Below are 24,894 nucleotides of genomic sequence, written 5' to 3'. Positions count from 1 at the left end.
TTTTAACCCACTCTCCCATCAGTGCCCCCTGATCCTTATAGTCATTTGAACATCAGGCTTGTGCTTTCCTTATCCACAGCTTCACGATTTAAAAAATCTCAGCCAAGTAAATCCCAGCAGCATTTTTAGAAGACAGCCAAATCAAACTACAAGACTAGTCTTCAAACAGAAAATGTGGCAAGGGTAAGATATTAGTCATAAAACACATAACAACTTGTCAGCAAGAGCTCTGTGTTACCATCATATTGAGATCATACTTGCATGTTCCAGCTCAGCTTATAAAATATTTGAAAGGGGAGTGCACATCACCTTCAGATCAGTGAATACTCTCAAATTCTGGGACAAAACCCCCATGTCACTGAAATAAAATCAAGATTGATTTTTTTAAACTTTCCTTGTAGAAAGCAAAAGAAATTAGTATTGATCATTCACTGTAACATTCTGTTTGTAGGCCAACTTTGAGGGAAAAAAAATACAGGCACATGTTTAAATACATTCCCTTGGTTTGGTTTTCTCTCTTTGCACAGCACAAACGTTCAAACTCAAAGGAGTTCCAGTGCACCATGCAGCAGTCCCATATTCCATGATCTCTGCTGCTGCAGCTTTTCCAGGAAAGGATCACTGGGTAAGCTCAGGGATTCTCCCTGCACTGTCTGTACAGGGGTCAGAAATCAGCTCTAGGAGACAAAACTGCAGATCTTCACCCTCCATACTTACCTAAAGCACCACTTTTATGCATCAGGTTTCTGCTTTGCTCTGTCAAAGGCAGCTGGGGTTGGCCCTAAAGCACACAGAGCCCTGAACAAGGACCTGGATGTTTTCTGACAGGTCACTGAGCCGGAGCCTCGTGTGCTCGTCCCAGCAGCTCCTTTGTGCCTGCTGTCCTGACAGCCTGACATGTGCTGTCAGGGCTCCTTTCCTGGCCAGCCTGGTGCTGTACCACTTCCCTAATCCACAGAGGCACATACCAGGCTCTTGCTCAACTCCTGCTGCAAACCCAGTGTCTCTGGAACCCAAACAAATCCTCCAACCCCCTCTAAAATTAATATTATTGATGGTTCCTCTGTTGTGCACGTTAAATGCTGAAGGCAGCACAGGACACAAAGTATGAAAAAGGTATTTATTATTTACACAACTACTATAGTTCCTTAAGAACAATATATACCATTTTTTATTTGAAAGGGTCAGTCTTCTTTCAAATCCATGAACTGCATAATGCACAAGTGTTGGAAATGCCAAACAGCAGTCACATCACACTTCTATAGTGCAGGCATAAGCAGCGCAAGTAAATGATATTTTAAGAACAGTATGGCTGAATATTGTATTTAAACATAGTGTTTGCACTTTGACAAGATTTAGCTAGAAGAGAACAAGGGTTTTGTTCATGCTTTGTTAGGAATGTGACTTTCCCATCTGAGGTTTAAACCCTTTATCTGAGATATGGGGATTTTTCAGGCAGACTGCTTTTCACTGATCAAATAACAGTGGGTTTCTCTCCCTCAAACTTCAATCTTTTGTTTTCCAGTAAACACTGCTTTATAGTACAAGTTCACACACTGGGGTAAACTGGCCACAGAGGTGGTACTTTCCCATCTTACTGTCTTGCACAGAGAAACACTGACATACTAATACATACCAAACTTAGACAACTTGTAATTTATAGACTTAAATACTGGAATGGGAGAGGGAGACTGTTTCTAAAGATGGAGGGAATAGAGGACTTATACAATTCATACACTGCCAAGGTTGGCTTTTCAATCAACTTTTTTGGTCTAAATATTTTTTTTTTCTAGTCTCAGAATGGTTTTGGTCTTTGATGGTTATGGTTATACTTCAGCAGCGAAGGAGAGGAAAGTATTTTGAGAAGTAACACCAGAACTGAATGCAAGAAAAAGCAACTGACTTGTTTCTCCCACTTTGAGCTTATTGCTGTGATCTTTTAAAAAACCCACAACCAACCAGCTGGAAGACCAAGTTTAGCAGTCGTTCTGGCATTGGGTCCAGTGTCCAGCACTATTATACTCTAGCACAAAAGCAAGGAAAAGTCCAATGATCTTAGTGATGTTCCCTTCAGTTCAGTGCCACACAGTTTTATTAGTGTTATTGTCCTTGCTTCTTTGAAAGATACCTGAAAGAAACAAAAGTAGAGTTTTTCACCAAGTAAGAGGTGGCCACAAATATTCCTGAGATCATAAGATCAAAGTATGACTCTGCTTTCTTTTCTCACCAACAATCCTCCTACTGATAACCAAAAATTAGAAATACAATCAATACCACTTATGATTTTTATTTAATTTCAACATCTTTCAATTCCATGATAGGTTATCTTGCGGTAATTCAAAGTCATGTTTTAGTTAGACTCTATCAGGCTTTTTAAACAAAAGGGAGGAAGGAAATGGAAACCTGTTTCATTCTAAGAGGATGGAAAATTACATCAGTTGGGTAAGTGGCTTTTATATCCTTTAAGATGAAAAGGCCTATTAGTAATGGCACTCCTTCAAATAAATTCAGGACTTTAATGAACTGATGCAGCATAACCTGAAAAGAACAGCCCTCCAGCAGCTTCTCTGGAGAATGTGAGTGACTCTGAACTGCTTGTATTCTGTTCTCACATCTCTCTTAGCACCAGAGCACCAGTCTGCCTATGTGGTGTGACAGCAAAGGCTTTGCAAATAATCTAAGAGAAAGAATCCAACCAATTTCACTGACAGTGTGAAATATCCAGTGAATTTCACTGCTTTTAAGGTTTAACATTTCACTTTCTGTTCTATTCAGAAAAGACAAATTGTATCAAGTCTGTAAGGCTCCATTTTTTAAACACCAAAGGAGTGGTTTTCCAACAATCTTTCTTCACATGCATTGAAGCCTCTGGCTGTTGCATAAAACCAAGAATAATTGTGCTGAAGTCCTTCAGTTAATCACTTTCTAGCAAGAATTAGCATGCTAACTGGTGCCCTGAGCACTTGGAAAAGTCTTGTTTGTAAGACAGTAACTTGGAGCCGATGAATCCTGCAATACCACCCAAACTGGATGTGCCTCAGAACTACACTAACACAACAAAGCTTTCAAGAACTTCTAGAAAAGTTGCCTTAAAACAAAGGATTTGGGATCTGAACCCACAGTCTAACTTTGCTGGGGTGCAATGAAAGAGGTTTCCAGAGACCATGTTCCTTCAAGATTCTTTTCCTTTTAGGATGCATAATTGCATAATTGGCAATGCTGAATATTGGACAAGTAGGAAAACACAGATGTATCCTGTCAAAATAATTTTAGGGAAGCTGTCCCAACACTACAGCCCTATTAAAATTCTTCTCAAACTAAAGGACCTTTATAACTGTAAGTTATAAAGTTCATCAGTTCCATTGTTTCTGGTGTTTGTAGAGAGAACCTCAAGCAAAACACTGAGGTCAGGTATAGAAGGAAGCAAGAATTTTGCCTTTTTTCTTACCTTTCCCAATGTTTGTGATTCAGCTCCAAAAAGTCATCTAATTTTGCTATTTCTTTGAGGTATTGTGTGAGCTTTAGAAGCTCCTTGTCTTTATCCCGATTTAAATGTGCTTTCATAAAAGGCCTTATCTATACAAAAGAAATAAACTGGGTTATAACCATTTGCTCACAGAAAGAAAAAGTGCTTTAGATTCTCTATCACTTACCATCTGACTAAAACATATTTTCAGTACTATGACAAGTTATAACTCTTCACAGGTAAGAGGAAAAAAAAAACCTTTTCCAGTAGTGGTCAGATCCAATTTGTCCTGTTCATGCAAACTGGACTGATGGGTTTTTACCTTGCACCAACCAGAAAAAAATTATTTTCTCTTGCACTTCTTCAAGCCTTCCCCTCCTAGACAGACTGAAAAAATGATCTGGAATGGACTGCCACATTTTCTGATATGATTTCACAGAGATTTTCTCAGGAGAGGTTTTCAGCTCAGCATTCTGAGTTGTGTGGTATCATTGGAACCAGATGCTTTTTTTCAGCAAAAAGCCTTTGACTACAACCAGTGCTGTTGTGAAAAGAGATATCAGAAGAAAGCTTGGAATACATTTTACCTGGGCCTTGTTTTAGTGATTCAGTGCTCTTCTCTGCAGCTGTTAACAACACTTCCACAAACATTTTTCCAATCCTGAGCTAGAGCTCTGGATCATCCCCTCCCAGCAAGATCTTTGCTATTCCTGATTCTCCTTCCAGTTAAGATCATCTTGCTAGATCTCATCAACTGCTTTCCTCTTCTCATCATGGATACTTTCAAAGAGATACCATCTTGAACTTCTGCATTTGAAAACATCTTTTTCTTTTTTAGGGAGATTTATGCAAGTTCTTTTAGTACAACACTGCTTTACCATCACATGTATGTAGAAATTTAAGTTGCACTCTTATTCAGAACCAGCAGTAACAGAGCACACACTGGTTGACAGTTATATAAAATGAAATATTTGCTGTCCTATAGTCAAAATGGCTCAAGGTGCTAATTATTTCTCATATAGAACACTCGTGATTATCCTGTCATACTATCATGAAGTACAGCCACTTGTTATTTGACTTTTTTTGGAATGTGACCACTCTGGAGATTGAACATCACATTTTCAATGGTGCCTGTCAACAATGCCCAGCTTGATTACAGCTTGCAGGTATAACTCGAGCAGAAATAACAATTTCATTGATTTTGGTAATCTCTTAAACACTCACTTAATAGTGACACAAGGTTTATTTAATACTACTATTAAGGGCAGACAAAGGGCAGAGTGAATTAAAAGGTTTTATCAAACTTGCATCTTTGCTAGTTAAGAATATTCTTTCTTTATGTTACAGCAAAGAAGTAGGAGAAGGTACTCATTTGAAGTATTAAGAAAACGTAGCAGGAAATGAAAATTCCAGCTTACATTACCTTGAGTCCATTCTGTGGGTTCATCAGGAAGTTTCGGCCAATATCATCAAACATAATAGTATTTTTTTTGCTGTAGTATTCTGAAAACTTTCCCCAGATAACACCAAGAGGCTTCACCTGCAAACACATCACAATACAAGGTATCTGAGGTAAATCAGATCACATGCAGGAGATGAAAATGCCATCTATAGGAACCTGAGTCCCAGCTTGAATGAACACTTGTATTCTTTTGCTTTACCATTATCAGGTAGTTTGGCTTTAACAAAGGAAGATGTGAAATAACATAAATACCCCCCACACTAAGGATAGAGCAAGTGTAACTTCTGTTGACACTAAGTTTTCTTGCAACAGTTACCTGCTGTTTGATTTGAAAGCTGTGACATCTAAAGATACCATTCAGAACATTAATAGAGACTTCCAGTAAAAAAAAAATCTGTGGTTCCAAGATTCTTGCAGTTTATTGCATGAAAACTCCTGAACAACTTTTTTTTTGTTGAGTATTTTAAAGGGCTGTGATAAAATGCCAGCTGAATGTAGAAAAAGATTAGGAGAAAAATTGGTACTTACATCTATTAGTCCTCTCCGAGGAGTGTGCACTGTTATCATGGCAGCACTGTCCAGCATGAAAGTTATCTTGTAGTTTGCATTGGTACTCACCCCAAGCTCCTGCATCACAAAGATTTAAGATTAAAGCTTCTAATTATGAGTTTTACTGCTCAACAACTGGAACCACTATTATAGTACATTGCTTGTCACGGGGTGAGCCATGGAGGTTTACCAGAGACACACTAAAAATAGATACCTGGAGAAATTTACATTTGTTATATAATGAGGATCACAAAAGTGCACACAGGGATTTATTTTTAGTGTTTAATATCAGGAACTTAACAGCTGATGCTAGCAGAAAATCAAAGCGACTTTGCAGAGAAGGCAAAATACAGAGAGGTTTTGCTCATACCTTCATGCACAACCTCTCACAAGTTCTCCACACCTCAACTGAGCTTTACAGCAATTGTGTTCTGGCTGCTCTTTGCTCCTCACAGTGATTTGCACAAATCACAGCCCAGCCTAAGATGGAATACCCAGGAACATCTCACTGTCACTGTTCCCTCCTGCACATGTCCAAGATAACCAATGTCAGTGTCAATTTGCACTTTGAAGATTCGGTAACGCCTGAAATGCTCTAAGTAAAACATCCTTTTTAGAAATAAAAAACTTATAAAAAACTTAAGACTAGATGAGGGATCATCATTTCCATTTCAAATCCTTTCCAAAGTTGAAAAGTACCAGTAAAATCTGCTGACATGGTACAACACAGATATTGCTGACAATTTCTGGTGTGTGAGACAGCAGCAATATGCTGTTGTAACAGGGAGAAAATACCAAATGCAGCAGCTCTCTTGCAAATATCCAGCCACACTTACCTGATTTGCTTTTATTTAAAAATGCAATCTTGCAAATGGAATGCTCTACCTGTCAGTATCCTGTTACACTGACAGAACCAGCTGTTCTAGAATGTTTGAATTTCAGGCATAAAAGGGTGGTAACTGAGAGATTAAATTTTCTTGTCTGATGCTCCCTTCTTCTAAGTGTTGTTCCTGCTTTGTACTTTAAAACAGAAACTTTAATGCCAACTATTGCTGGAATCACAGCTCCCTGACCAAAAGTGAAACTCTTGGAGGGGAGCACCCCTGGTGCCATCAGTTTAAGGAGAAAGTGGCATCTAGTGGCAGGAATCTCAATGGATCAGGGTCCAGGAGGAGGGCTGGAAAAGCAACCTGGAAATGCAGAAAGGTGACCAGTGCAGGGGAAAGAGCCCAGTTTTGAACAATGCTTTTCCACAAGACTGAGTCCTAGACAACACAATATAAATATGTGACACTGCCACAAGAATGCAATGTTTGCAAGGCTCAGCACTGATTTTACTTGCACTATCTCCACTTCATAGTTCTGACTAAAGATTCTCATTTCTAAGAGGCATTTTTGTTTAGAAAAAATTGTAGCAATTAATTATTTTGAGGAAGAGAACACTGGAAAAGTGTGTTTTGCTCTGTGAAAACCTGAAAAAGTAGTGCATAATAAAAGCTTAAATTTGGGAAGGTTTTTCCTGGAATGGGAATAACTTTTGGTTTATAAACATAAAAAACCCCAACCCACTGACCAAACACACAGCAATTCTTAGTAAGCTCATTAGATTTAAAACTAAGCCTGACTTTAAATATGTTTACCACGAGGTCAGCTGTTCAAAAGTGGCTCCCTGCCTGATTCTGGTAGGGAAGAAACCAGAAAGTGAAAGAGCTCTCATGGGATGTTTAATAAGGCAGAGGAAGCAACAGAACCCCCAGCTGCAAGAGGTAAAGATAAATATGGAAAGAGTTTCCTCTTGATAACCTACTCCAGCATGTCACATCTGTCTGTTCCTTTAAAAAAATCAAATTTTAAGACTGGAGCTCTATAATTAGAGGTAAGATGAAAGCAACTGTGCAGGGCTGCGTGATGAATCCAAGTTTCAGCAGGTACTGACTTGTGTTTAGTTCTGCTAAATTTAGCAGCTACTGCTGATAGTTTGTGTGGAATTCTAAAATTAGATTTAATTTAGTTTTGTGATAAAGATAATTTCAAGTGACAATGGAAATTGAAACAACTCAGGTTATGATTCATACAACCTCCCCTGTTTCTAACCTGCTCTACAACGCTGAGCACGAGCACAACTGCATGAAGGGTTTCCCAGACCAGAAAAAAATAATGTTTTCAGAACAACTTACTTTCATTTTGGCTTCAATCCACTTCATATTAGTAGCAGCTGAAACAAAAGGGAGAAAACAGAAAGAATACTTTATCAAAATAAGTCATTGGCAGGCAAAAAAAAAAGAAATAAGCTAAGAACTTATTCATGTAATATGTCAAATTTTTACAAATTTTTTACAAATTTTTACAAATTTCTTTCTAAAATTTAATTTTAGAAAGATCCACCTTTGTTGCAGCTTTTAGGGCCTTAAAGAAAGACTTCATGGAAGTCTGTTTTTGTTTGGAAAAGCTTACTTTTCAAATGAACAACTAGATCAAGCACTGCAAATATTTAAACCATTTTCTAGATCAGCTGTCACTGAACCACAGCCTGTAAGACCATGAATACACCTGGCTTGAGGAACCTCACTGCCTGTGCAGGATTTTCTCCTGGAAGCAATAATAGGAATACATAAAATCTGGGAAGGACAAAGTGTCAGCATTGCCTGCTGATCTAAGAATATGGAGAAACATTGTTCAAGATTATGAAAATGGAATTTTGTAACACAATTTTAATATGGTTTGAACCCTGCACTGGTTGAAGTCTGTTCTCCAGCTGTTGGAACTAGAATGCAAAGGCAAAGAATCAACTAATCACCCTTGCAGACAGGAGGGTTTGGGTCATTTGGCAGTTCATTGTGCATTGTCTGGATTGAAATTATTTGTAAAATTACTATCAAACAGTGTTCTAATGTTAATTATACAGTTCTGTTATTTCAAGCACTTCTTTGTACAAAGTACACTCAGTAAAGTGATGCTGAGCTTTATCTTTGACTAGACCCATTCTTGTGAGCAGTATGTGGGGCTTTTTCATATAATTGGTATTGTTCTAGAATATCTCTAATAGTTGTGCAAATTACAGCCAAATGTTTCTGCATCGTTTCAGATCTTGTGAGTCACACTAAAAAGCAATATAAAAACCTCCCACCTGGAGTCTCTGCTCTGGATGACAATTTACAATAAATTCTTAGGCATAGAGTATAATACTTACACCAAATTACAATATCATAGTCCTCGTATGCAGAAGTCAGGAATTCATGAAGGTATGGCCTCATCAGCTCTACCCCAGTTTCAGCACATGACCTGTGGTCTAAAAAGAATATAAGAGATAAGCAATTCAGTATTAAAGTATTAGTTATTAAAGTCCAGTCTGACTTTCCTTTCTATCCAGAGACTCAAAGAGTTTCATGAGGGGAACACTGAAGTACTTTAAGGTCATGAATGATTTGATATCAAACTCCCATTCCCATTTTAAAGGTGGAAAGACAAAGCAGAGAGAATATTTATCTGTTGGTCTCACAGCTACTTGAGGGCTTAGTAATAATTAAATCAAGAGATCTCTGAGTATGAATATCTTTGAAGAGACAGGGCAGATCATCTGTGCACTTAGCAAATTAGTAACTGGCCAGATATGAAACAGATTCCTTCAAACCTAGTCCAGTTAATTGAGTGAGCATATATCAAACTCATTTCAGAGATGCAAACATTCCTGCTCCAATTCCAAAACTGCTGCAAAATCTGCCAGCAGAACACCTCTCAATAAAAAGTTTAAACTTGGAAATAGGTCGGATTTTAAAGTCAGATTGGAAACAAATGTCATCAAAAAGGAAAGCTAAGGAAAGGGAAAGGTATTATTTACTGCTCACAATCATGCTGTCATGGCACACCTACAAACCAGAAAGTTAAGTCAGAAGGAAAATTCTGACTTTCAAAAACAACCAGCCTGACAGAATTTTCAAGAAAAACGTGGTTTTGTGAATGTTTAGCAATGATATGTAAATAAAATTTGAAGCTGCTCTCCCATAATCCCCCCAAAGTAGAGTCAATCAGGTACAGATTGGAATCATTATTTTACAATATCTTGCCCTGCTACTGTGGTGGTCGAGATACAAATTGTCAAGGAAAAGACTATCAGGACAGAAGATTAAATTGCTGCCTGTTTATAACTTTTTGCAGTAATTAAATAGCTGCTGCACTAAAATCAACAACATGCAACGTTTTAAAATGTGAGCAAAAGACCACAAAATCATACAAAGCAGAAGTTATGTTGTACAACACAGCAAAAGCAAAAATCCAGAAACCTGATCTGGCAAATAAATCGAGCTCTTAACCAAACAAAAACCACAAATTGTATAAAAACTCACCAAATAGTGTATAATCAACATCTAGCACCAGCAGCTTTTTTCCTTCTCTAGGAGGATTCAGAATTTCCACTTTGTATTCTTTAACTCTACGGGAAATTTTTAGTAGATTTTCTTCCCTGATGTAACAGAGCAAAAAGTTACAGTTAATTAAAATGTACGCTCTACAGTCAATAAGAAACTGTTTTAACAGCTTGAACTTCTAACCTATTTTCTACTTCCACAACTTCCTCTTCAATATCAAAGTCATTGACCACATCATCGTTATCTGGAGGCGGCCCAAGGACATCTTCCTAAAGGAATAAAAATAATAAACGATAACAAGGATCAGAGAGGGAAAATAACAATGGATACCAAGTTTCTGTTAGTGCACATTACAGGGCAGGAATACTATTTAACCAAAATTGTTTCACTTTACTAGCAGAAAGAATTATTAAAGTATACTGATGACTGCTCAGATTTAAAAGTCAGTGAGTATCACAATAATAGGTTTGTACTTCAGGTGCAGAACACCACAGGAGTTTCATGAGTATGTTGCTCTGAGAGTTCTGCAGCAAAGTTTACATAAAAAATGCCAACAGACATCTATTGTACTATCATTTTTTTAAATGATGACTGGAATAGTCATAATTTAAAATCGCAATTAGGAAACACAAAGCATTTTTTTTCTGTTTAAGCTAATAAACAAGCAAATTATTTACCAAACTCTCTTCACGAGTGCCCATCATCATTATCTTAGTATTTGGTTTCAACTTGAGGGCCCCAAGCTTAACATCATCATCTGCAGGTTTGCCTGTAATGCAGAATTTTTTTTTTAATTGAGGTAGAGATTTTTAGAAAAATGTCAATACATTCCATGTGTAAGTGAAAAAAGCTCCCTGTAGAATACTGGCTGTGTTATCATCATCTTCCACATACAGTGTACTGGTTTTGGCTGGGATTGAGTTAATTTTCTTCTTGGTAACTGGTGCAGTGCTGTTTTGGATTTAGTACAAGAATAATGTTGATGGCACACCAATGGTTTAGCTGGTGCCAAGCAGCGCTTACTCTAAATCAAGGACTTTTCAGTTTCCTGTGCTCTGACAGTGAGCAGGTGCACAAGGAGCTGGGGGAACTGGGCAAAGGGATATTCCACAGCACAGAACCTCATGCCCAGAGTATAAACAGGGGGGAACTGGCTGGGAGACACTGATTGCTGCCCAGGGACTGGATGGGCACTGGCCAGTGGGTGGTGAGCAACTGCATGGTGGCACTGCTTTCTCTTGGGTTTTATGCCTCTTTCTCCTCTTTTCATTATTATTATTATAATAATTAGTATTCTATTTTATTATCTTTCAGTCACTGAACTCTTCTTATCTGAACCCCAATTCTCCTCCCCCCTAGGACAGGGCAGTGTGAACCACTAAAAAATGACCAGATAGATGTATTAATAATAACCAATATCCAGTGATGTATGAAGTGTCTGTCTTCATGTCCATTCCAGAGCTACAGCTGGGAAGTGGGTGCTCTGTTAGTGCACACATCCTGCCTAGGATTAGGGGATATTTGTCCTTAAACACCTCAGGCACATCCCCAACAAGCAGTAAATAAGGCCAGTTACCCTTCATTTTAAGCCCAAGCAGTTTCTGACGCTCTGGTAACACTCCAGTGAGGCCCTTCAGAGACTGCTTCAGGTCCAACACTGTGTCTTCTTCTGACAGCGAGGTTATCGTGTACTCCTGTCCACCCCATTTTATTATGAGAGAGAGAGACATCCTTGAAGCATATGTTCAGTGTTGCTGTCTGGAAAATCTGCTGCAGGAGGGAAACACAAAGATCAGGTAAGGAAGAAAGAGGAGAACTACTCTTTCCAGAAGACAAACCACAACATCTACTTAAAGCATTCTTGGTTCTTTATTATATTGGACATCAAAGAGCTGTTTGTTTCCCCTGAGCAGATGAGAAATGTGTTGAGAAAGTGCTGAAACAAGGGGAGAAAGAACAGTGTTAAAACTGGGGCTCTGAGTTCCACTTTGATGTTTTTAGCAATGTCACATTCACATCTGCTGGGTGTTCTGTGCAGGTACAGCCTGAGCACAGCACTGCAGCACCACAAAAGCCATTGCAAAGCTCAGAAATGTCCTCTGCAACACTTATGCAACCAAACCAGCCATGGGTGCCTTTACAGATGTAATAACACAACAGCAAATATGAAATCCCTAGCATATAAAGCCTATAAAAATGGTTCTGAGCCCAACAGTCCATTTTTGGCACTGGATTTCTCTAATCCCTTCCACTGTGCAATACCTGCACTAATGCACACCCCAGGTTACATCTCACTGTAGCAATATCAAAGCAGGAATTTGAAAACAAAGCCAAAACACACACCCACACAATGCAATTACACCCAAAGAACTGCACTTTCATTGCAGTGCTGACAAAATAACCATAATTATACTATCTTTAATTTACACAGCATCGTTTATACAAATTGTATTTAACAGTTTAATCCTACATTAAACACAGCAGAAAACCAAGATTTTTAGCTTAATGCAAAAGGAAGAACATGTTTTTTCTCTGTTAGAGCTTAGAAATATAATCAAGGAGATAGAAAGGTATGAAAAGGATGTTACAGTCAGTCAGGAGATGCAGAGAAGGCTTCTGCACAACTGATGGTGAAATTGTCCTCAAATGATTGATATTCAAAAAGAACGCAGATCTGTGAAAAATCTAGGGTTATCAATCTTCAAGAAATGCAGGTCTGGCAATTCTAAAAAATCTCAGAAGCCAAAACTCTGATCCTTCTTCCTCTCTGGCTTTGTATTTGCAGAAATTACCTACACTCAGAAAAAATCTTTCTCTCTTACACAGTAAAAGCTATGGGGAACAAACCTGTAATTGCTCAGGCATAGCCACCAAGCTCAGAGCAGATGAGAATTAGTCTAGGTACAACCTCCTTGCTAAGGACACTACAAACCTCACCTCCACACTATTGCCTCTAAGAGCCCTGAAAACAAATTGAAGAGGAAAACTTGTATCACTGGGAAATAAATTTTTTTTTTTTCCCCAAAAATTGTCAAATCAGATTGGGACCTGGTATGACACGGTGAAGAAGACTCATGAAAAAGGGGTCTTAGAAGCACTAAGAAATTCTACAGAGGCTAAGGCTGTATGGTGTAGAGCAGTGTTGATACACAGTGTCATTACCATAAATTATTCCTGTTCATAATCCTTAGACTAAGTCAGAAAGGAGAATTTATTGTCTGTTTCCTTACCTGTACCATACACCTCAAATCATTCTGCAAGGACATGCACAGGGTGAGAACTGTAAGAAAACTTCTGCAGTCTCTGTCCAGTGCTAAATTGAAAAGATCATCCCTCCAAAGCTGACCACTTGACAACCCTCAATCCTTACAGATTTATAGCTCTGTCACAACAAATGCTATAAGGAAACAAGACACTTTTATTCCCTGCCAAAACACTCAGGGGTCCGAATCAAGGAAAATGGGAAAATGGTTTGGGAGCAGAAAAAGACACAGGGGTTTTGAAGGGTTCTACCACCGGGGCTGGGTGCTGTGCAGAGCTGAAGGTAATACAGCTTCCTTTGGTTGATTTCATCTTCAAAGCCTTTACAAGACCCTTGGGCCACCAGGGCCCATTGGGTTGGAAAGGCACGGGTCAGAGAAAGCATTCCAGTTGTGCTGTTAAATTGCAGCACTACACCGCTCTCCTTGGGCGATTCTGAAGACAGGCACCCACATCTCCGAGTTCCACTAAGCAACATAAACACAACCCCCCTGGAACACCCCAGCGCCCGCGGAGCGCTCGGGGCCGCACTTCCCGCACACAGTGACAGCTGTGGGACGGGGCTTGGGGCCGGCAGCTGCTCGGTGTCAGCGGGGCTCTCCTTCCCCGCCGAGGCTGCCCCGGCAGCGGCGCGGCCCGACCGGGAGCGCCCGCTCGGGGCTGCGGCGGCCGCGGGGCTGCGGAGCCGCTCCCGCCCCGCGGGGGCACCGGCCCGGCCGCGACACCCGCCCGCCCCCGGCTCCCCGGCCCTCCCCCCCGGCCCCCGCCGCACCCACCGGGCTGTGCGGGGCCGCCGATCCGCCCCCGCCCTGGCAGCGCGGAGCGGGCGCTCACCCCGGCAGCGGCACCGGCTCCGTCCCGGCTCCGCCGCGCAGGAAGCGGAACTGGCGCGCGGCGGAAGCGGGAGGCGCCCGGATGTGCGCGGGGCCGGGCCCGGGGGAACGGCCGGGAACCGGCGGCCCCGAGCGGGGCAGGGCAGCGCCGAGCGAGGGCGGGCGATGCCGCGGGTCGGGCCCGCGCGGCTGCTCCCGGCGGGGTCACGCAGCAGAACGGGACGGAACGCCGCGGCACCGCGGAGCCCTCGCCCCCTCAGCACCGGCCTGAGGCCGAGCTGCGCCGCGGCCCCGGGGAGGCCGGAGAGGCGACTTGCACGGGCAGCTGGTGGCATGAGAGTGTCTTCCACTGCCAGCTGTGGAAGGAGGTTGTTCTGTGCTCAGGGGACACGCCTGAGACCCCGCAGAGCTGCCGCCAGTTCTGGGGTCCCAGCACAGAAAGGACGTGGAGCTGCTGGAGCGAGTGCAGAAGAGGCACCAGGATGATGAGAGGGATGGAGCAGCTCTGCTGGGAGAGTTGGGATTGTTCAGCCTGGAGAAGTGAAGGTTTCAGGGCCACCTAATTGCAGCTTTCCAGTACCTGAAGGGAGATTACAAGAAAGCTGGAGAGAGAGACTCTTTATGGTGGCCTGGAGTGACAGGACGAAGGGGATTGGTTTCAAACTGAGAGTGAGTTTAGATTGGATATTAGCAAGAAATTCTTTTCTGTGAGGGTGGTGAGGCCCTGGAACAGGTTTTCCAGAGAAGCTGTGTCTGTCCCATCCCTGGGAGTGTACAGGGCCAGGCTGGATGGAACTCTGAACAGCCTGGTCCAGGGGAAGGTGTCTTCCCACATCTGGGGGTTTGGAAGGAAATGGCTCTTAAGGTCCTTTCCAACCCAAACCATTCTGTGATTCTATGACTCAAAACTCTCTCTGCTCCTAAGGCTGACTCTCTACGGGCACATTGTGGTGTCTGTTGACACTTCTTGACTCCTGTTGGGGTTCATGGGAACTGCCTTCAGCTGCAGTGGTTCTGTGCTTAGGCAACAGATGTAGAAGGAAAAAATACACTTTGCCACAAAAATAGAATTTGGCCTTTTTCACTCAGCGGTTCTGCTTTGCAGAAATACTTTAAAGGGAAGAACATTATTCTGTGGTAAAGTGTGGTTTCTTATGTGAAATCACGTGGAGGTGACAGAGACTGGTTCTGCTTGGTGTCAGTAGAGGTGGTGTTAAATTTGAGGAAGGAAGTGAAGGTTTCAGTCCTCTATTACCTTATGTCTTGCAGTATTGAGAGGTTAGATAATTTTTCTCTGTTTAATTTGGTAATAAGTAGGGAAGGGAACAAAAGAGCAGAGGTAAACAACTATACAGTGAGAAGAAGTTTCTTCAGAGTGGCTCCAGGAACTTGCAAGAGCCATTCCTGCTGTAAGGGAATCTCAGTGGAGAAGGGCAGTATAAGCAAAAACTGTGTAGAAGCCTGATCTCTTTCCTGAGAGGATATTAATTTAATGTATTTCCCGCCTGGATATGTACTTTCAGTTTGTTCTGTATTCAAGTTTTAGTGTAAAAACACCACTTTGGTTTCTAGAAGAGTGGTACAAACGGGAGGCCATTGTAACAACTGTTCTTGTCAGGTTTAGTTTCTGACTGCACCTAAATCCACATAAAACCAGTCATTCTGCTTGTGTCCCAGTCACCAAGGGTTTGCTTTTTGCTTGAATGACACACAGTTGTCCTCTGCACAGAGGCAGCATGTTACAGTGGTGCTGGAAAGCTTCCAAAGCTGCAACTGGTAATTAAAGTCGCACCCTGTCATGAAAATATGCACCCTCCAGGCCTGCTTAAAATTCAGGCTACAAAGATGACATCCAGTGAGATCATCTCTGTATTTGCAATTTTGTTAAAAATAGTTTTTGTTCTTTTCTGGTTGGCCTTTAGGAAGCTCTCTTGAAAATGAGGCAGTAGGGTTTTGGGTTTGGTTTTGTTTTTTGTTTGAGGAGTGATAAGAACAAGTGTAAGAATGCATATTTAATTTCTGGTCTGATGCTGGTGTTTTTGTATCCTCGAAAGATGCTCTGATCCTGACAAGATTCACATGGTGCAGATAAATACATCATTTTATTTAGCTGTGAAACACATGGTGGTGCTCAATCCTAATGTTACTAAATGCAAAGTGGCAAAGTAATTTGACTAAAACCATATAATTGCAATTCAAAGTCCAAACAGCACAATCTTTATACTGAGGAAAGTGTTTCATGGTGGGGCTCTCTGGGTTTGCACTGTGGTAAATTAGCAGGGCAAGGAGGAAAGAAGAGCAGTGGGAAAATTTGAAAGCAAATGCACGTTCCCTTTCACCTTGATGTGCACTGCTACATCCTGGGATGCTCCAGGGTGAAATAAAAGAAGTGGCTGCATGTCAGATTGATGCCTGCTGGCTCCCTTCCCATGCCTCATGTTCACATCGTGCATTTCTGATCCTTTTGTGCAAAATGCTCCTGTGCATAAATACTGAAGCCCAGGAGCTCATCTCCTAAATTGCTGTTCATGCTGCACGTAAGAGAGCAAAATTCCCACTAGCAGCTCTCGGAGATGCTGGGTAAGAGTCCTTTGAAATCATCATTTAAAGCTGAAAACTGTGGAAACCTCAAAAGCTTGCTTTGAGAATTAAGAGATTAGATCACATCTCTGTGATAAGAAGGAGTTGGAAGGCAAAAGGTGATGACATTGCAGGGCTGAGAGGTGCTGAATATTTGTTTATTCAGTGACTTTAATGGGAGAGAGTCAGTGCAGATGTTAATGTGCTGCAGACTATGAAGGGGCCAACAGCACAGATTTCAAGATCTTAAAAGTTTTGTTGTATTTTGTTTTCCACGTTTCTTTTTGGTTCAGAAAACTCACTTGAATATGCACCAGCCCTTCTACCCCACTTCTAAACTGAACCTATGTTTGGAAAAAATCTAGAGCAGAGCCCATATTCTCCACTAAGAATAGAATAATCTTCAAAATACATTTTGGTACCAGTGTATTTTATTCTCAGTCTGTTTTATGCTTTTTGCTTTTCCCCTAATGCCTCCTTTTACGATATCCTATGATACTTTATTGCTTTTTCCCAGTCCACTTTCTCTGGCTTATAATTTGTTCTAAGCAGGTGGATGAGGCAGTGATGTCTGAGAATGTCAAACTCTGCAAGTCCGATACCATCCGAGTGTTTGCAGCCTCCCGCCCTGCTGATCACCAGTGACTGCAGCAGAGCAGGCAGCGGGGTGTGCTGGACACTGCCATCCCTGTGCCCCAGAAATGCAGCATTGGAGTGCTCCCTGTGATTCTGAGTCACTGTCACTCCGGGCACAGCTCCGAGCGCCGCATTCCCAGAGTTCAGTGATGCTTCAGGAGCTGCCAGCTCGGTTGGAGACTCGGAAATGTCTCCAGTTTGAAGTGAAGCACATTTTCAGGGTATTACTAATACAGTCTCTGTCTCAGCTGCTTTATCAGTAAAGGGGAAGTTAGAATATTATTTATGTAGTTTCCTTACAGGAGTTTTTTCAGGATTATTTAGTGAATGCTGGCATTGCGAGATCATATAAATACCAGAGGCTTGTTCCCATGTACCATATGATTTTCCACCTCCTGAATGCAACTGTTATTCTTCTGCCACTATTCAGCCCAATGATTTTTATTTTATTTACTTCGATTCTTTGTATTCTAGATTATGCCCCACTGGCAAGGGATCTTGGGAAAGAACTGTGATGCTTTTATTCACTGAACAAAACCTGATTCATCCCTTTCCTTACATCACCACACAGCTCTCCAGCTTCCCAACACAGAGATTGCTCTGGCTTTCCTTTAGGTATGTTAAAAATCACAGCAGCTGTTGATGTGTTTGGAGTCAGCACTGTCCAGTGTTATGAGAGAGGTAAAGATATATGTAATCAAAGGAGAGATTTAGTTATCAGTGATACTGAAGGAGTGGTTTCCTGAGAAGAGCGAAAACAAATAGGGAATTGAGAAACCAGCTAAATTCTGCTCTTAAAAGCAGCAAGAATGAGAGGAAAAATTAGGAGATGATGAGAAGCTAAGTGATGGTGAAAAATTTAGGAAATAGGGTCACAGATAGTGAAAACCAGGAATTTTTGAGATGGGATTCTAGAGTGAGAGTAGTTAAATCAGAGATAGATGCACTGACTCTGTTGTCATTGCCCAGTAATGCTCCCAAGTTCTCTTTCTGGGTATGGGTTTCTGCAGGAATTAAACTTTAATTTAATTAAAGTATATTTGTTCCTTTGTTTAGTGAATGGGATAAAATTGAAAGAAGGGAACACAAAGGCTTTGGGGACTGCCTGCCACCAGTATGATACACGAGGTACCAAATTAGTTTTCACAGGCAACCTTAATTTTTGCATTTGTTAACTTTTTGTCTAATAACCTACTCATTAAGACATTCCTTTGCTTTTGCATATGTATGTATGAATATTTTTTGAAACAATGGTTTATAAAAAGCTTCCAATAAAACTGCCTATGTTATTGTCCACCTTATGCATGCAGTGTCCTTCCACGTCAGCATATTTTGCTGCTCTTTGAGAATTCTTATGAGGGATTTTCTTTGTAAGCAGTTTGGGGTGCTGGCATGTGTTCATCTCCATGGACAAATCAAGCTTCCACATTATCTGAACTCTGAAAAAGTCTTTTCAAAGTTTTAATGAGATGTCATCACAGTGGTGCCCTTCAGTCCTCAGTTGCTGATCACTGAAATTCTGGAATCCAAAGGTCTTTGTTGATAATGAGAGATGAATAATCATTGAGTTCAAAATTCTCAGCCACCCAGTGTCAGATGCAGGAGAAGCTTTCAAAATTCTGGAGAAATGAAGCAGAAAGTTGAGGTGCTTTTAAAAAGCCATGCCTGACAAGACAGTACTAATGCCACATACCTGATCTGCTCATTAGAAAACCTTTGCTTTTGTGAAGTAACACATTTCCAGAATTAAATGCTGAGAGAGGATAGAATGAAATAAATGTGGGTTTCATTTTCTATTATTTGCTTGCAAACTGAAGAGGGAACTCTACAATATTTTCATTATATAATTACTTCTAAAATAATAATAGATATTTCCGCTCCAACTCCTGTAAATACCTGTTGTTTTCTACAGCTGTGAATATGTGTTTGTCTCTCTCTGCTGCTTGCTGTTTTCTCTCCCAAGCACTGCAGAGAGGTAGGACTTAGAGATCACCCCAACCTCAGCACTGAACCAAGCCCACAAAGAATAGAGAAGAAGTGACTCATGGGTTTTTTTTTTTCCATGTATGGCATGAGTAGACAAGCAGCCCCTAGAAATGGAGCTGAAATTCTTATGCCTTATATGACAGCTGGTTTATATTCCCTGTGATAAGAAGTGGGGTACTGGCAAGTGTGGAACAGGATGCAGTTGTGAGTGGGCTGAGCCAGAAGAATGGGGTGGCTGGAGTCTGGTGAAGCTTTTCCCATGTTCTCTGCAGAAATCGAGTTTGGAGAATGTTTACCCCAGGTGCAAGAAAACGATTAGGTGACAGTGACATGATTAATAAACAGATATGTAAAACAAGAGCTGCAATCACTGAGCAGGTCAGAAAAGCCCTGTGCAGAAGGGGCTCAGAGAACCTCCTAAGCCTGACCAGAGCAGAGTGCTTATGAGTAATAATCACATGTGGGTGTCCTTTGTCTGGTTGGGTCTACAGGTTTGCTGTTTTGAAATTTAATTTAGGAATGCTTGCCTAAACGGATAGATTTAAAGTAAACATATTGCAGTACAAAGCCTGCTGTTTTTATTTAAATTGTATTAAAATCTGAAGCTTGTAAAAAAATGGTGCTGAGCTGTTCCATGGTATCTGCAGAGGTTTGGGACAATCCTGTCAGTTGTGCCATTTGATCTCCTGCCTGCTGCATTCTGGAGTGACTGGAGTTGAGGAGAAGACTGGCCCAGGGTGAATACCAAATGCACCATCTGAGGATATGTTCAAACTGCCCTTGTCTCCTGGTGTTTTGAAAACCTTCAGGTATTCAGGCAAAGTAATTTTGCAAAGCACAATTCAAACAGACACCCAAACCCCTTATTTTAATATCTGCTTCACAGTTAAAGACGCTGTATTGAGGTATTGTTAATACCTATGTCTGTGAACGCTCCAGTTCATTAGAGATGGAAGGAAAAAAGCAATTAAGTTGGCCAGCCCAACCCTACTGAACTACAGGATTTTCCAGTTCAGTGTATTCCATCATTTCTCACCACAGCAAAGTTGGTGGTTTTTTTGTTTTTTTTTTTTTTTTTTTCATGTTCCAGACAATGTGGCTTTGTATTTTTTTTAAATACTAAGGTAAAAAGGATTACTCCTTTTGTGTCATAATATTTTCCACAGCATTTAAGAATGTGTTCTAGGGCTTGTCCGTGCAACCCTGACAGGATGAGTAAATATTAGTGGGACTGTCTGTGAGCTGCAAAGTATGAAACTACACTGTGCTGGGCTGTGCTGTGAGGGAGCAGCCCCTGGGTCGGGTCTCCAGCTGAAAAATGACAGTGCAATAATACAGCAAATCTGGTGCTTTTCTGATTGAAGGTGACTGGAGGCTCTGCCAGTACAACACTGGAAAAAACAGAGTCAGCCTTAGTATTTGAAAGTAACACAGCACTTCGTGTTCCACAAGGCCAGTAAGGAGTATTATTAAAATAGGAGGGCTGTCTTTTAAACATCTGCTCAGACACTACCTAAAATTCTGCTGACCGACTTTTCTGAGTCATCTTCCAGCCCCACAGCTGCCCTGGCGAGTCCGCACGTCCCGAGAGGAGCCAAACCCCTGCGCTCCCACCGGAATTGAAACCCCAACCTCTGCCTTTCAGGGGTGTGGGCGGGCGAAAGGGTCCCGGCGTTACGGGCAGAACCCGTTCCAGGAGGGGAGCCCTCTACAACCCCAATCCTGGCTCTTTTCCCCCCCAAAAAGCCGCTCCGCTCCCTCCGCACCCCCCGGGCAGGTTTGGGGCGGGGGCGGAGGAGCCGCTCCGCGGGCGGGGCGTGCGCATGCGCGGAGGGGGGCGGCGCGCGCGCGCAGGCAGCGGGGCCATGGCCGCCCGTCCGCGGGGCCGCGGGGTGTCGGCGGCGCCCTGAGGCGGCGCGGCGCGGCCATGGTGCCTCGAGGAGCCGCTCTGCCGCCGGGCACCGAACCGCCGCCGCCGTCGGTGTGAGAAGCGCGGAGCCACCGCCGCGCCACCGGGGAGCGGGAGCGAGAGGAGGAGGAGGAGGAGGAGGAGGAGGCGGCGGCGACCCCGCGGGTTCAGGTGATTCCCGCACACGCGCCGCCTCAGGCACGCGCGCGCGCCCCCCGCCCTCCGCGCCCCCGCCGTTCCCGCGCGTGTCCGCGCCGGTGCCGGGGCTCCCCGGCCTTCCCTGCGCGCAGCCCCCCTCCCGCTCCTCCCCGCCCTCCGCCCCCCTTCCCCTCCCCGCTCCCCTCCTCCGCCGGCGCCGGGAGCCGCCGGGGTTACTGGAGTTCAGCGGGGCCGGGCAGGATGCGCGGGGCTGCCCGCGGCGCCGGCGGTGAGCGCGGGAGTTGCGCCGGGCGGGGAATAAGTGTCCTGTTGGGGAGTGGGCTAGCGGGGGTCGCGGTTCGCACGGCCGGTGCCTGCCCGTGGGGCTAAGCTCCGGGCTTCTGCAGCCCTGACACAGCTTGGCCGGAGGGCTGCGGTGCTGCCCGGCCTGCCTGGGGTCGGGCTCTGCCCTCCGGTGCCCGCAGCCGGCTGAGCATCCCCCGGCCCGGTGCCGTCACGGCTGAGACACGGAGCGGAGCCGGGCACCTCTCCTGGAGACGGGCCCTGGAGCATATGGTCATGCTTATGTAAGGAGCAGCCTGCCCGTGGCGTGGAGAACAGGGCTCTTTCCATCTTCCTTACTTATGTCATGTCAGTCGGTTTTATGAGACCTTCAGTAGCCTTATAAAATAAGGTTTGTGATGAGAATTTTCATTTTTCTTCTGTGCTCGGGAGTAGTTCTGTGTACCAAGTATACTTGTGACAGATGGAGCTCTTAGAGGGATTCTTACCTTCTGGTTGTGCTGTCTTTTTGGGGGTGTGTGTGTGGGACCCGGTGCATAAATAATGTAACTGGGGGAATAAAGTGAAAAAATTGTGAATTTTTTTGTGTGTGTGTAATGCCGCAAGTATCAGCAAATGAAGGAGAATGTTAGAAGCTATGGGCAAAATATACCAAAGAAAAGTGAGATTTGTGTAATATGTTTGACTCATAAATATTAGCCATTTGTGATCTCATTCAGAATACCCTTCTTTTGCAATCTGTAGGTGTTGCGGTATTTATTTCTTACGCAGTTTTTAGTAGAGGAGTTTCTGTTGTGTTTCAGACTTGCGTACTTCCACATACATTTCAGTTTGTCTGTGTTTGTAATGTGTCTGTAGAGGTAAAACTTGGGAGGAGAAGAAGAAAATAATTCTTAATTACTTTTTGACTGTTCTTGTATGGTTAATGAAGATAGATTTAAATATGGAAAAAAATACTTTGGTTAGGTGGATGCTGTAAGCTATTGCACCCCGTGACTTTGGTTTATCTGTAACCTTGGCTTTTTTTTGCTGGTTATCTTAGATAGGAGGGGGCCTGTGCATGAGGAACTGTATCTTTTTTTTGTTTCTAGTTACCTGTAATAACTGGTAATCAGCTCTTGTTTTCGAGTCATAATATCACTTAAGTTTTTAATTAATTCCTGAACTCATTAGCATTAGGAAATGGTTGTCTTTGCGACCACCATTACATAGAAGGTTCATCAGAAACCTTACAGAGAAATATAAAACTGCTGCTCATCCAAACCAAGGATTCACTTTGTTTACATCAGCCTTGAGGAGATACTGATGTTAGAGCCTGACAGAGACATGAACTGAGCAGGTTCGTTGGAAGAAATACTGGGGAATTCCTTCCTCTGGGAGAGGATGGGCAGAGATCGGTATCTCAGTCCAGTTCGGCAGCTGGAGCCCTTGGTGCAGAGGCAGAAAGGCGCATCATGCCCCTGAGCTCTGAACCATGGGTGTGTCCTGGAAAACTCTGTGAGCCTGCTTGGTGTTTGGTGTTGTGCTCACCCAAACCTTCTCCGAGCTGTTTGCTAAACTTGGGTCGGTTTCCTCCTCTTCAAACAGTGCAGATGGCTCCTCTTCCCCTCCTCTGGAACCCATGTGGTGATTTACTCTTCCGAATCCATTTTTAGCTCCAAATACACCTGGCAGTGTTTGATGTGGTTAGAGTGGACAATTCACCATCGTTTTGCTTTTTAAGTGTGTATTCAAGTCCAGTGCTTCATTGTGATTCAGGCATCTGTACCTGTTTCCCTGCCCTTCCAGCATCTCTCATTTCAGAGAGGCCCTGCTGCTCTGTAATTAGTAGCATACTTGGGAGGAGCACTCAGAAGTGGGTACTTCATCTCGAGGAGCTTTTCTGGAAGAATTCTTTGGCTGTGTATCTTGAGTTTGAGCATGTTTTAAAGGGAACTTTTCTGGGTATTTCCACTGTGCGTTTGATATTTCTGTCAGGCGAGTCTGGTGCTGCAGGAAGCTGAGCTGCCTATTTCACAGGCCTCGAAGCTTTATTTACATGATTCCAAAAACAGATAAGGCAGCAGCGGCGATGGAAACTTTATCAGTGCTGACCTAAAGAAATCTTGAAAGTCTTATTTTCTATTTTAACTTCATACCAGTCTGGTAGCTACTTATTGTTATTGCAGGTTCTAAACACAGGCTGTGTCTGAAATGACTAAAAACTGTCTGAGCAACTGTGGGGGATGAAATATATTTCATCCTGTCGTGTGGCTTCATCCTGGTAACACGTTTGGGTTGCAGGGTTTTTTGTGAGCTTTGCCTGTGTGTCTGGTGTTCCTGGGGTCTGGGGTGGGATGTCACTGCATCATCTCAGGCTCTCATTAATGTGCAGCTCCTCTGGGTATTCTCTCCTCTGCAGAGGCACTTTGGGATTGCTGCCCAGATTTTCTCAGAATGTGCTGATACAAATGTGGTTAGGCAGGCTTGTAGGTGTGGGCTTGCAAACACGGGCTGTGACGGCAAAAAAAAGTGCTGAATAACTGGTTAATAAACCAAACCTTCAAGTGGTGAGAAACTGGGGAGCCAGAAAGGACCTTGGAGCAGTTTGGTTTGTTGAGTCAACCTAGATTTTCTTCTGAAGATTTTAATTAAAGATATTATTAATTATATTTTAATTTTAATGAATTAGCTTGCTGTCTTTCAGATGCCCAGCTAAGCTGTGATCTCAAAACCAAGCAGCTCCTCTTAGTGTGACTGGGTTTGAACTGATGGTGTGCAGGCAGAGCATGGATCCCATAGGAATCCACAGAAGGAAGGATTTTGCTGCATACCTGGTGGATTTGTTAACATGTGTTAGTCCCTGAGTTCAGTTCCTTTGTCTTACCTGCTCATTATGAAAAGTAAAAGCCACAGGATGTTTTACTGGCTACCTATAAATAACATAATGCACTTGCAATATAATTGAGAGTGGGCTGAAACTGTTAATAGTGGATAAATGTACTTGAGCAATAAATCTTTAAAGAAAACTTTATCTTCACAGCTCTGTGATATGTATCTTCATTTCCTGGATTGGTTTTCTTTCCCTTCATATAAAATTTGCTAGAAATAATGAAAGTTGGAAATGTAGATTATTTTTTTTTATTCTTTGCAATTAACCTTCTCTAGTTGCTTTTGTCCATTTTTAATATGTCTTTGATGTGAATTCATGTTCACTGAAGTCCCTGTGAACAGTGAAGAGTTTGACCTAATTTATTTTGCAGTAACATTTGCTTTTGCAAAACACGTGCTGTATTTGTTTGGAATGGTTAACATTAGCTGTGCCACAGTTCACAACTGAATGAGTTTTGGATGAGTAGGAATGTAGGAATTATTGTGTTTTCTAGGCAGAAATACCAGTTCTTCAGGCACACCACTGCAGCAGCTGT

At 42.6% G+C, this 24,894-nt stretch overlaps 2 protein-coding genes across 7 annotated transcripts in view; one reads left to right on the top strand and one right to left on the bottom strand.

Moving 5' to 3' along the window:
- Positions 1 to 1,106: 1,106 nt before the first annotated feature.
- UBLCP1 (ubiquitin like domain containing CTD phosphatase 1) lies at positions 1,107 to 14,000 on the bottom strand. 4 transcript variants are annotated; one of them, XM_053991297.1, is made up of 11 exons: positions 13,879 to 14,000; positions 11,418 to 11,611; positions 10,519 to 10,610; positions 10,025 to 10,110; positions 9,821 to 9,936; positions 8,668 to 8,766; positions 7,655 to 7,692; positions 5,457 to 5,555; positions 4,890 to 5,006; positions 3,449 to 3,576; positions 1,107 to 2,128 (listed from the first exon to the last, which is right to left on the bottom strand). In XM_053991297.1, exons 2-11 carry the CDS (start codon positions 11,569 to 11,571, stop codon positions 2,101 to 2,103), a joined length of 957 nt encoding a protein of 318 aa, XP_053847272.1. In that variant the 5' UTR covers positions 11,572 to 11,611; positions 13,879 to 14,000; the 3' UTR covers positions 1,107 to 2,100. The 4 variants fall into 4 exon arrangements, with proteins under 4 accessions (XP_053847272.1, XP_053847273.1, XP_053847275.1 ...); XM_053991298.1 differs by having other exon boundaries at positions 11,418 to 11,608; XM_053991300.1 differs by having other exon boundaries at positions 11,418 to 11,608; positions 13,937 to 13,958.
- A 7,002-nt stretch (positions 14,001 to 21,002) lies between these two features.
- The window catches only part of RNF145 (ring finger protein 145), a 46,584-nt gene continuing 42,692 nt past the window's right edge, over positions 21,003 to 24,894 (top strand). Inside the window, exon 1 of one of the 3 annotated variants that reach the window (XM_053991386.1) lies at positions 21,003 to 21,217. The gene's annotated coding sequence lies outside the window, so the exon portion shown is untranslated. Of the gene's footprint in view, positions 21,218 to 21,455; positions 21,474 to 21,860; positions 21,879 to 24,894 lie in introns of those variants that run through there. The other 2 variants (XM_053991388.1, XM_053991387.1) reach the window with 2 other exon arrangements.

The sequence above is a fragment of the Vidua macroura genome, chromosome 15, assembly GCF_024509145.1.
Source record: "Vidua macroura isolate BioBank_ID:100142 chromosome 15, ASM2450914v1, whole genome shotgun sequence".
Taxonomy (NCBI): Eukaryota; Metazoa; Chordata; class Aves; order Passeriformes; family Viduidae; genus Vidua; species Vidua macroura.
This window is presented reverse-complemented; position numbering and strand designations above follow the sequence as displayed.